Here is a 13,480-nt window from a genome sequence, read left to right on the forward strand (position 1 = left end):
CTTAAGTAGAAGAACAACTAGACCTTACAATGCTCGACTAAAAGAACAACTCAGCGTTATAGTGATTGAGTACAAGAGTAAACTTGGTGTTCTAGTGTTTGAATACAATAGTAAACTCGATGTTCCAATGGTCGAGTACAAGAGAAAATCGTCGGTCCAATGTTCAAGTACAAGAGAAACTCAACATTCCAATGATCGAGTACAAGAGCAATTTGGTGTTCAAGTATCCGAGTACAAGAGTAACTTGGCATTTCAATACCTGAGTACATGAACAAATAAGAACTCGACATTACAATACTTGTATTTAAGAAAGAACGATGTAAAAGGTAGACCTAGCTTAGAGAAAGTCGAACTACGCTTGAAACTTTAAGCAAAAAGAAAACTTGCACCCAACTGGGAGAAAACATATCGCATTACAAACTCCCTCAAGAATAAATTCTACAAGCTAGAAGAACTTAATGGAAAAGTGATTAGCAAGGTGTTAACAATATTTTTAATCCCCGACAACGGCGCCAAAAACTTGTTGGATGGACAAGTGTACCAAATCGCACAAGTAATATAAAATGGTAAGACCAAGTATCGTATCCCAGAGGACTCTCGGCACTAAACAGTTGTGTGATAACTCAATTAATTAAGACTTAAATAAAATGAGATTGTTGGTTTCAAATGCAAAGACATAAAATTAAATATGAATGCAAATTGATCAATAGTAGAGTAACACAAAGATGAACGGATGTTGTTTAATATGAGATGAATATGTTGTTAGGGTTTTATTTCACCAAGTTTACTCTCATGTATATAAGAATTCTTCTTTTTACATTAATATTAACGCCACTCACTAAATTACTTAGAACTCGATCCCTCGGCGCAATAAGCCTACCTTAATTCCTAGTTCGTGCAATTCCTAGTGTTCCTAGAAAATTAAGTCTGAAGATTAAGAGCTTAAGACGACCAAGTACTCGTACCCTCATCCCTGAGAAATATTACCCTTGGGAGAATTCAACAAGAACCTGAATTGTAAGGAACCTCCCGACACTCATGCAATTCATAAATCATGCTACTAAATAAGTTAAATAGAGCAACCATTGAAACATATGAATTCCTTAATAAATAATGAAAAAGCATATAAATTAAGAATCAATTCAAATACATGAGAGTTCACAAGGTTACATCATCCCCCAACAACAAATAGAGTTTAGTTCCCCATAGACATGGAGAAACTAGATGAATAATGGAAAAGCATGAGATAGTGAAACCCTAAGAGTAGAAGAGGAAGCTCCCGCCTCCAAATCCGCCTTTAGAGTGTAGAAGAGTGTGTTGTTGTGTTGCTCCAGCCAAAGATGCAAAACCTAGAGCGTCTGGGTCCTTTAAATAGAGTCGGAAAAGAGTATAAACAGGGCCCGGTCCAAAAGGGTCGAAACAGAGCAAGAACTGGGCCTGACCCGCGAAACACGACGCTCAGGCGCCCCATTTAGGGCGCCCGAGCGGTGGACGTCGATTTCCGTAGGGCTTGAGCCTCCAGTTTGGACGCCCAGGCTTCGTGGTCCGACGCCCGAGCGGCCTATGAGGGCGCCCGGGCGGCGAACGTCAATTTTCTGCGCCGGAGTTTCTCTGCAGGACGCCTAAGCTTCGTACTGTCCTTCCTTAAGGTGCTTTTCCAAGCCTTTCTGAGCTCTAACTCCTTAGCACTTCATCTCTGCTTCTTGTATTAACTCATTTTCTATCAAAACAAAGGGAATTAATCATAAAATCATCAAATTCAACCTCAACTCTCTTACTCACAAAACTAAAGCAAAAACATGAGTTAAAGCAAGTTTCTAAGTCAAAAGGGGTGCATTTAGTATCAAAATCACATCATAGATAACGGTATTTTAAACTGTTATCACAAGGTCACCTTAAGACAAACGTCACGAGAAAATAAGTACAAGGACAAAGGTCCACTATAGAACATTTAAGACAACATAAAGAAAAATGTCCACAAGTGACTGTAGCTAGCTATGCCATAATTACATGTTGGGAATCCAAGTGTGAGTCAAAGTCCCACATTGGATAGAAAGGAGAAAGTAGAGTAGTATATAAAGGTGAAAGACCCATTAACCCATTGCCTTAAGGTTTTGGGTAAAGAGTGGTGTCGATCCCTTATATAGTTGGCTTAGATGTTATTGTTGTTTGTGTAACCCATAGGGTAACCTCCTCCTCGATAGACCCAACAGTGGTATCAGAACCGATGGTTTGTCTTGGTGACCGGCTCAGACGAGTATAATGATCCCTATACTGAAAGTCTTCCTGACAAAAGGGTATTCAGGTAAGCGAGTTCCGTTAAGATGAATGACGGTTGGAAATGGTTAATTGTGGTTGTGATTGGTTGGGAATGCTTCCACTAGAGGGGGAGTGTACCTATGTGGAAGGGACTCACCCTTGAGGGGGAGACTGTTGGGAATCCAAGTATGAGTCAAAGTCCCACATTGGATAGAAATGAGAAAGTAGAGCAGTATATAAAGGTGAAAGACCCATTAACCCATTGCCTTAAGGTTTTGGGTAAAGAGTGGTGTCGATCCCTTATATAGTTGGCTCAGATGTTATTGGTGTTTGTTTAACCCACAAGGAACCTCCTCCTTGATAGACCCAACATTACAATCACACACTGTATAACTTTGTAGAAAATAACCATAAAGAAAGGAAGGAAAAGCGAAGAAAGATGAATGATGAAAAAATCAATCTCCTGAAGCTTCTCATCTCTTGGTTCTCAATGTTGTTATGCTTGCGCTTAGGGAGGCAGTTCATCACGAAAACTATGTTCATCCAACGACTCTTGTAATCATTGAATATGCTTCTAATGAGGAAGTAATCATGCCAATGGATGACATAATGGTTGTTTCAAACGAAAAACCACCTAGCCCAACACCTCAACCTACCATTCCAACACCTCAACCTACCATCACAACAACCTTTACCACCCAATAACCACAACCCCTCACCATGATCCCTCCCGAAAACTCCCTAATGTTATCCAATGTCACATCCACCTCCTCCATCCTTGACCAAATGCATATCCTCAATGTTGACAACAATGCACTTCAACAAGGAAAGTCGTGATGTTTCAAGCCAATAAGGAGAATAGGATGCCAAACTTACCACCATCATCACCAACCTTAATGCCTTAGCTAACCAACTCTTTACACCAAGACCTGACCCAACCCTACCACCACCACCACCATCACCTCCAATTGGGAAATGATTTTGTTTCCAAACCCTTTTGATTTTTATCAAATAAGGGGCAGGAATTTATGCTGAAACATTTTGTTTATGGGGAGGAAATCTTTTTGAAAACAAAGGGAGAAAAATTGTTTAAGGGGGGCAAATACTTGTCTCTAGGGGGATATTATTTTCAAAGACATCATTCTAGGAAGAAAATTTGTTTTTTTTACTTTCTCTAATACCATGTTCATGTACATCAATTTCATATAATTCATACATGCTCTGATATTTTTTGCTACGCTTTAATACTCTAATGGTTATTAAGTTTGATTTTGCTTTGATACTTATCTTCCTTCTACTTTGATAACTCGTATACAATGCATTTATGCACTACTATTTGTTTTCGCTCTGATGACTAGTTATTTATTTTACTCTGATACATTAATTCATTTGTTTACATATACTGCAAACAATGATTTATGACTTATGGGAAGTCATCTATCATTCATACATATTCATATTATTTATTCCTCATATACTTTGATAAATTATATGAAATTTATCATATTGAATTTATATGCTCTCATACATTATACACGCTCCGATGAAAACTACATGTATATCATAAACTCTTACATAAACAACTAGATAAATGTTATGTATGAATAAATGCTCTTATATACGCTCTGATATTCTGAACATATAAAAGGATAGTTAATTGATTGACATGATAAAGTTGCTCTTATGCTTTGATATATCAAAAAACTAGATAAACGACTAGTATGACAGTTTTTTTTTTCTTTCTAGAATTTGCTCTGATCAATATCCAATAGTTGCTTTGATCAATTCTATATGTTCATGCTATAATATATTGGCTAAAAAACTAGCATGATAGAATTCATATAATTCTTTGATAAGTATTTATCTTATCTTTTATTCCTTATCTGATACCTATTTCGTGTTTGCGTAAGTATTTGTTAAACATAAAAAAGGGGGAGATTGTTAAGACAAAATCATCTAGTAATCCTTGTTTTGAAGTTTAACAATAGTGTTTAATGAAATAACGTCTATTAAAAAGGAAACGTCTAGGATAACACATTAAATGTATTACATGTGTTAACAAATCCTAAATGAAGTCACAGGACAACACTAGAAAAGGGAAGTTTAAATAGTGTTTCAAAATATTTTTCGTTAATAGCTATTGCAGGGGTTAGACGGTTCGCAATAGTTGTTAAACATGTGTTCTTAATAAAGTATATTTAGGAAAACGTTTCAAATAAGGAAAGCAATAACACAAGTATTTTTATATTAGTTCACTTAATTCTAAGATACTTCCAATCTCACTTAAGAAATCTTAAGAGGTTTCACTAATCTTTATCCAAGATTCAAATGAGTACAAACCACTCTTGGTATACACCAAGTATTCTAACCACTCCTAGTTCCCAAATATTATAACCACTCATAGTATCCAAGTATTCTGACCACTCTTGGTATCCGAGTATTATAAATCACTCCTAGTTTCCCTAGTAAATCCTAACCAGTCTAAGTTTACCCACTCTTGGTTTCCAAGTATTATAACCACTCTTAGTATGCACTGAGTATTATCAACCACTCTTGGTTCCCCTAGTCAATCTTGACCAGTACATTTAGCTCAATACAAGTGTTTTAATACAACCACAATCATTGTTTGATTACAAATATAGATTTGAGTGACTCTCAAAGAGAGGATCAATACAATACAATACAATCTATGAACTTATGAAGTTCTTTCTCTTAGGTCGAAGAGCAATAAACGATATAAGATTTGAGGTAGAGTAGAGCTAGTGTTCAATGATTTTTCTTGTGCATGTTCTCTTCTGCTTTCCTTTTCTCTCTTCTATTTTCACCTTCTTAAACTTCAACAAGTTCTCCACACTGTGGATCTCTTCTTTATATAGCCTTATTGACAAATGGTTGTTGGACATGATTTGACTTCTGGATAGACTTCATAGCCTTTTTAGGTAGCTGGTAAGACTTAGGTCTATGTTGTAGGGTGACAGTGCTTTATCAAGGCTTTCTTTCATATACGGCCTTTCAATGTTAAAGCTTTGAGGAAACATTCTAAGAATGTCTTTTTATCTCTCAACAAGAACAAAGCATGCAAAAAAGAGACACTTTTTCGTCACACATTAATTGTTTTAAACATTAGTGATCATTAAACACGTTGTGTGTTTAAAATATTTTGTCACATGTCATCACTTATTGTTTGAAGATAAAGCATTTGGTATGTTACAGTTAGATGATGTCATCTCTTAAGCTCTTGTTTGAAGATAGAGCATTTGGTATGTTACACTTATTGTTTCAAGTACATCGTTTAAACATGATTAATAGAGCTTCTTTTCATATGCTATAACTTTTGTTAAAGCGCTATGGCGATTAGATACTCTGTTGGAGGTTCTATAGCGTTTGGCATCTTATATATCTTATGTCTTAGACATGTTTGACATATCAGATAGTTATATATTCTTTGATAGCGTTTAGCATGTTATACTTATATCATTGATAACTCGTTCTATCAAACGCTTAGTTGCTTACCACAGTTGTGCATTGACATTTAAGCTTCAATGTTTAGGTAGATTATATTTCCATTGTGTTAGACGCTGCTTTCATTTGGATAGAAATTACTTCAAGCATTATACTCTCTATAAACATTTATCTTGTTTGATACTCTAGATATATTGTTATATCTTATAGACACATGTTTCATCTAATATTATCCTTATATGTCAACATTACACATTATATATTATGATCAATACTTCGTTGAACGTTGTTTGTTAAACTTCAAAACATGAGTTATTGGATAGTTTAGTCTCTCTTCATCTGTACAGATCATAAAGGACAAAGCTTTATTCAAAAGTTCTGCATTGGTTCAAAAGAACATTAAGATATAAGAAGACATTCTGGGAATGTTTCCTCAATGCCTTTTATTTGACATATTCGTATAAGTAGCACAATCTCCTCTAGTAATGCAACATAACATCTGACCTTATACCTAAAGGCTATACACCTACGTGAAAGTCAATGCTCTAAGTAATGGAACTTTTTCAAAAAGGACATACATAAAGAGGATCACATGAAGAGAAGACAACAAGAATAAAGAATCAAGAATCATTATTACATATACACCATCAAAAGTATTTTTCACTTGCGTTGTCTAAGCTTTCTTTGAAAAGAAAATCTTTGTTACAAGTTTTCAAATATCTTTTGTATTGCAAAAATATCCCCTCTAAGAAAGTCATTATCTATACTTGTTTTCATAAAAACACTTTGCTACTTTTGTAGAATCAGAAGTGATTTAAATTCCTTATTTGTTTAATTTAGGAGAGTTAAATGATATAGCTAGTTGGACCAAGAGTGGTTATACTCGTTACAAACCAATAATGGTTAAATTCGTTGTAATATTTTAAAATATTAGTGGAGCCCCTAAGAGTGCTTAAAGGAGAACTTGACATAGCTCAATTTGGAGTGAATTAGTATAAAAACAAGTCTTCTTCTTTGTTATCTTTTTAAAGGCTTTCTTAACGCTTTATAAAAATCCTTGAGTATTTAACACTGTATGTAGATTGTCTAACCCTTGCAAACAACATCTAACACTTCATTGTAAATAGTTTTAAACTCTATTCAAACACCCCAATTCTAGAGTTTATCTATGATTTCATGAATCCCAGTAAGAACAGCTATGAATGTTCATAAATCAAAATTTTATGTCCATTATTGGTCAACAACTAAGAGGCATAGGTGTTCATTCATACTTGGTTTTCAGTAGGTTATCTTGCTTTTAAGTACTTAGGGGTTCCTTTGTTTCATGATAGGCCAAGGAAATGATATTTGCAATCAATTGTTGATAGTGTACAACAAAAATTTCAAAAGTGGAAAGGAAATACGCTATGTTATTACACAATTTTCGTGTTTACAATTGGCCAACCAGTTTGCTAAAACTGAGAATGGGTGGACGAGAACGTCTTTTAGTCAGGCGACAGTTTTATCAATAAGTTTGCAACAGTTTCATGGATACAGGCATGTCAGTTTGGATCCTCTGATGGACTGGGGATTAGGTTTCCCTCTAGTTTAAAAAAAACTATCACGCTTAAACTTGGAAGAGGCATGCTTGTTGAGGATATATCTTAGGCTGATATGCTTTATGCTAGGGTCTTTAGTAGGCATGGTGGTTATGTTTCCTGTGTCCTTTCTTTTGTCGAGTCTAGTATTGAATGTAGTATAAATGAAGTGCATGATCATATGAATTGGTAGCTAGCCGATGCCATCAAAATCAGATTTTGGAGTGACATATGGTTGGAAAGACCATTGGTGGAATTGTTGCATATTCTAGATCACTTTCATAACCAATTAACTTGTGAGGTTTTTGATTTGTTGTTAATCGGAAGAGGGGTAGTATAGAAGTTAAAGCTGCTAGAGATGCAATTGTGGCTCAAACTACTTGTAATCATTCATCTAGATTGTTTGCCTGATAAGAGATGTTGGAAACAAGCTTGGGATGTTACTTTGTCTATAAAACAAGCCTATGGTGTTTTCACTGGATTCACTTATTTCTATTTTAATAAATGTCCTAATTAAAGCCCTTTTAAAATTGTAACTTCTATTCATCATCCATCACCTTCAAGGTTGTCAAACTCGAGAGTTTACGTAAACTCGTGAGAGTCCAGTAAACTCGACTCGTAAACTCGTAACAGTTTACTTTGTATGAAAAAAATATAAATAACGTTCTAATTCAAATAAGATAACAAAATTATATAAATTGAAATACATAAGTTCATAGAAATATTGTTCATAAAGATATAATGTAAAATATAAATTGAAATGTCAAAGTCTCTATGCCTAATCCTCTAATCCTCTAATAATGGCATCATCATCTCCATCATCATCATCATCTAACTCTTCCTCTAATGAATGTTGTGCTTGTGCATCCTCATTGTTCTCAAATGTTATGTTATCAAGATCAAGAGCATCTAAAACAGGATCTGTTGTTGCTCCATCTAAGTGAACATTTTCACTATCATTTTCACCTTCAACTTGATCAATCTCAACAACATCATCTGTCTCTTCAGCTATCCATTCATCATCTGATTCTATGTCATCAAATGGAAGAGCTATAGTTTTTCGAATCTGTCTACTTTTCAGCTTGGAGTTATACATCACATAAACTAAATCATTCATCTTTTTTTGATGTAAACGATTCCTTCTCTTTGTATGAACCTAAAATGAAAGATAATATTTTTAGTGAAGATATAAACATAATAAAGGAATTTATAAATTAAAAATAATTTAAATTACCATTTCAAATGAACTCCAATTACGCTCACATCCAGAAGAACTACAAGTCAAGCTTAGAATTCGAATAGCAAATCTCTTCAACTCTGGAGTTCCATCACCAAACATGTCCCACCATTCCCCAGGATTTAACTCTTTCCTACACTCTTTTGCATCTTCCATTCCAAACAGGCCTCTAGCATTATGAAATTCAACAATTTGTAAATTAATTTTTCTTCTTTCTGCCATATCTGGTATCAATCTTCTCATGCAAAAATACAATCCTTCTTTCACCTCTCCACCATCATCAGATCTAAAGTTAGGTTTATAGTGGAAATGAGGGTTTAGAAAATAGGCAGCTGCATGCAAAGGCCTATGAAGTTGATTATCCCATCGAGCATCAATTATTCTCCAAACCTCTTCATAACTACATCAATCATGCTATATCAGAAATAATCTAACACATAAGTAATTTAACACATCTTCTCTAGTTCCAGCAAGATGATGCTTAAATCTAAATATGCCTCCACTTACAATCTTTGAGCAATAGTTGCATTTCACTTTTCTTCCATTACCATTAACATCAAATCCATGTTTCTATCCAATATCAGATCGGTTTCCTGGAGCATTTTTACTTCTACTTCTACTAACTGATGAAGATACACTTGGATTAACTTCTCCTGAATTTGATGTGTTTCCCGACATAGTGAGGTAATCTTTTTCACTACAAATATAAAAAATAAAATGTCCAAAAGTTTAAAAATATTGTGGCAGCACGGTTTTTTAGCAATGCAGTATGCAACACTTTATTTTTGAAAAAAATAAAAGGAATGATGTTGTAAAATGGTGCAGTGCCCATAACATACTATTATGTTGCAGTTGGAAAACAAAACAATATTTAAAATACGTGTTGCTCTTGCATACCAATGAACCCCACATAAAATTATTAAAAAAATATTTGCTGTAGTACAGTGCCCGTAACATCAACTTTACTTAAAATCAATAAAATATTATAAGTTGCAGTGCCCGTGAACTCAACTTTACTTAAAATCAATAAAATATTACAAGTTGCAGTGCCCGTGACGTGAACCCAAAGTATTGCAGTGCCATAAAAATGTTTAAAAAATATGTTGTTGGCCCGTGACATCAACTCAACTTAAAATCAATAAAAAAAATCATGTTGCAGTGCCCGTGAACTCAACTTTACTTAAAATCAATAAAATATTACAAGTTGCAGTGTCCGTGACGTGAACCCAAAGTATTGCAGTGCCATAAAAATGTTTAAAAAATATGTTGTTGGCCCGTGACATCAACTCAACTTAAAATCAATAAAAAAAATCATGTTGTAGTGCCTGTGAGTGCCAGAAAGTGTTTAAAATATATGTGAGGGAGGCAAGGTCGAACGTGATAGAGGGTTTGCACTTACAGAACGATGAGAACGAAGGTGCGACAGAGGCAAGGTCGAACGTTGAGATCGACGGCGCGACGGAGGCTGAGTTCGAAAGTCGAGATCAACGACGCGGCGGACTGCGAACCTGATGGACGAGAAAGCGACGAAAGGCGAGATCGAACGAGATAGAATGCGAGAGTGCGAGAAAGAAGATGAACAGTGAGTGAATCTTTTATAAATCCTAATCTGATGCGTCCTAAAAACATAGCCGTTTTGCGTTTTCAAATTTTTTTTCCAAACTCGCAAAATCGGAACCAAAATCGCGATTTTAGGCGAGTTTAGCGAGTCAACAACCGAGTCTACCGATCCTACTCTAAAAACGAGTTTGCTTACGAGTTAACTCGAAAGCATTGTCTGAACTCGTAAACTCGGTCGAGTTAACGAGTTAACTCGCGTTTTCGATAACCATGATCACCTTGTCGAAGGGAGAATTTGTATGATTGTATTCACAAATTTAAATACACATAGCCTAAACATGGCTGGTGACTAAGGGGATAATCATCAAGAAAAGTAATTACTCTCTACAAACACCCATGAGGTAAATAGGCAAAACGTAAGTCAGCAATACGATTCCCAAGAAGATCTAACAATCAAGAAGAGCTAAAATACACAAAAGCTAGGAGGAAAAACAACAACCTTTTTTTCCACCATTATCAATTTCTTGGTTGGGAACAATTATTCTGCTTCCCTTAAGAAGCCCTGAACCCCCATTATCATCATCATTCGCAGAGAGTGATTTCTTGGCATGAATCCGATATATCTCAGTTAGAATGGTCAAAAAGCAAGTTTCAACATTAGTGGACTCAAGTGCTGATGTCTCCATAAAGAATAAATTCTCTCTTTGTGCAAACTCCTCTGCATCTTCCATTGGCACTGCTCTAAGGCTTGCCAAATCACTTTTGTTTCCAATTAGCATGACGACAATACTTTGGTCAGCATGACCTCGCAACTCTTCCAACCACCTTACCATGTGGTCAAACGATTGACGCTTAGTCATGTCATAAACTAACATTGCCCCTACAGCACCTCGATAGTATGCACTTGTAACTGCCCTGTACCTGTATGAGAAAAAGAGATCAATTTTCACAGGCTAAACTAAATACCAAACCAAAGCTTCAAATTTGTGAAGTCTATTATTGCAGATGGATTCAATGAAAGAAGAAACTCAATCATTCAGGTGGAATTTAAGGAAGACGTAAAGACAATATATGTAAGCAAGCCAAACCAAAGAGGCAAGGGATCACTTGCAAGTCGGTAGAAGTCGAGCTGTGTTTCAACATGTGGCGAATGCGTGAAGACGCACCTAATAGGGGTTACTACCCTAAGAATTGAGGGGTGTTCTTGAAATGAAGAAAGTTTTCTCTTATTTGTTAAGAAAAAACTTGAAATGTGTTACGATGTAGTGGAATATTTTTGTGATGCAACCAGTAAACTCATTCCTTTTGGTATTTTTCAGTTATAATATTTGTTTATCACATAAATTTGATCTCCATAGGTAAGGGAGAATATTTACGAACAGTTCCATGACACAGAAAATGTACTGTCAACAAAACCTAGTGGGAAGAGTTACCATATGAGATAAAAATCAATACCTATTTCATCTATGCAGGATCCACCTAATAATGTTATTAATCTATTCAAGAAGGAAGTACAATACAACAAATAAAGCTAGTGATTCCTTTCTTCTTTCGAAAACAGCTTAACATGTACATTTTATCCTAAAATTTGCTCACAAGATACCAAGTAAAGTTTTCTTTATAGGTAAAAAAAATTTGATATAAAACATGAGATTCAGGTAGCCGCAATCATTCGTTCTTTGCATTAAATAACCAAATTTAATTTCAGTTATATTAGTTTTCTAGGTAGAAAGCTCAAAACTAATTTGATTAGATCAAAATTTTCACAGTATTGCCGCCTAGTACGCAAAGTGTAGAAATTGAGTCACCATTGGAAGTATATGTGCATGGTAATCTTATTTAATGCATTATAGTGTGGGTGTTACAGTACACTTGCAAGGTATGGTCTTGAATCCCGTATCAATTATATTAGATTTTAGTGTGAGGATTATAAGGTCTTGGACTTTCTAATTATAATGTCTAACTTTTGTGCGGTGCTTCTCTCGAGTTTTTCATATTTGATATCGAAGTATGGATTCCATTGAAGGGCTCTGTACTGGTTCTCAGTAGCAGTAACGGGCTTTTATGGTATGATTCTTTCATCTATTGTTATACTAATAACATGAATGGGGCTCATCTGTTAATCGGTAAGATTGAGGATGGAAAGATGATTGAAAATATTGTATAAACCATTCAAGAAATATTCATTATGTTGAACAATATCCACTATGATCGACTAGAAATGGTACTTCTAGCAGTGACGATAAAAATGCAAACAAACTCACATCAAAAAGTTAGTACAACTAATTTCAAATGTATACGCCATTGCTACACAAGCGCACTAGCAGAGGTTAAGTTCCAGTATACGTTAAGCCAAAAATCACCTTTCTCTATAAACTTTTCCACAGAAATAACTGTACAGCTAGGCCCTTTTAGTGGAGTTTTCAGAAGACTGAATTGACATGCTGAAGACTCTTGAATGATAATACTTACCAGTTTTCCTTATCCAACAAATATCATTAAATTGAACTTAACCGTATGCTAAGTTGAATTAATATTTCTTCTATCTAGAGATTATTCCTGTATCATACGATATCCATGATCATAACCTAGGAAATAATTTGATTCCTAATATGCTTTCTGAATTATGAATTGATCCAATCCAACCATTCCATCAAAAAATAAAAAATGGGTAAATAAGCTTTGTTGGCAAAAGTTAAATGCATACCTTTCTTGGCCAGCGGTATCCCAAATCTGAGATTTGACGGTCTTGTTATCAATGATGAGTGTTTTAGTCTGAAACTCAACCCCAATGGTTGCCTTGGAATCGAGGCTGAATTCGTTCCTTGAAAAGCGTGCAAGAAGTTGAGTTTTGCCAACTGCGGAGTCCCCAATCAACACCACCTTGAACACGTAATCAATCTTTTGGCTGTAATCCCCGTACAAATTCGACATCCTAAAAACAATTCCCTAACCCACATGCATCAAATTCTCTAATTAACCGCTATACAATTGGATCGTCACTCGTCACCATTTGTTTGATTAAGAAATTGTAAGCAATCAAGAAATTGAATTTCAATAAGTAATCAAAAAAATACTGGAAGATCACGGATACTTGAACGTGAGAACTGGGAGGGCGTGACGTGATGCAATCGGAGAAAGAAAATGAAGGCAAATTCTTCCTCCTTGTATTTGATTTTTCTTGCGCTACACGGAATATTTCTTTTTCATTATCATATATTGTGATAATTAAAATTGAAGTATGCCTATTATTAATAATAAGGTATACTTGTAAATATATATATATATATATATATATATATATATATATATTATCTCCTTTAATATATTAAAAACTTAAAATAATAATATTCTATACTCTTGTCACTTTGATGTAACATTTAAA

General features: G+C 34.9%; 2 protein-coding genes across 2 annotated transcripts; both read right to left on the minus strand.

The window, feature by feature from the left end:
- Positions 1-8,047: 8,047 nt before the first annotated feature.
- Positions 8,048-8,939, minus strand: LOC128195563 (uncharacterized). The gene is made up of 2 exons (XM_052873545.1): positions 8,533-8,939; positions 8,048-8,454 (listed from the first exon to the last, which is right to left on the minus strand). Exons 1-2 carry the CDS (start codon positions 8,776-8,778, stop codon positions 8,077-8,079), a joined length of 624 nt encoding a protein of 207 aa, XP_052729505.1. The 5' UTR covers positions 8,779-8,939; the 3' UTR covers positions 8,048-8,076.
- A 1,441-nt stretch (positions 8,940-10,380) lies between these two features.
- LOC108327923 (ras-related protein RABA4d) lies at positions 10,381-13,265 on the minus strand. The gene is made up of 2 exons (XM_017561658.2): positions 12,803-13,265; positions 10,381-11,016 (listed from the first exon to the last, which is right to left on the minus strand). The coding sequence occupies exons 1-2, from the start codon at positions 13,027-13,029 to the stop codon at positions 10,575-10,577; spliced, it is 669 nt and encodes a 222-aa protein (XP_017417147.1). The 5' UTR covers positions 13,030-13,265; the 3' UTR covers positions 10,381-10,574.
- Between the last annotated feature and the right edge of the window lie 215 nt (positions 13,266-13,480).

This window comes from Vigna angularis, chromosome 2 (assembly GCF_016808095.1).
Source record: "Vigna angularis cultivar LongXiaoDou No.4 chromosome 2, ASM1680809v1, whole genome shotgun sequence".
Taxonomy (NCBI): domain Eukaryota; kingdom Viridiplantae; phylum Streptophyta; class Magnoliopsida; order Fabales; family Fabaceae; genus Vigna; species Vigna angularis.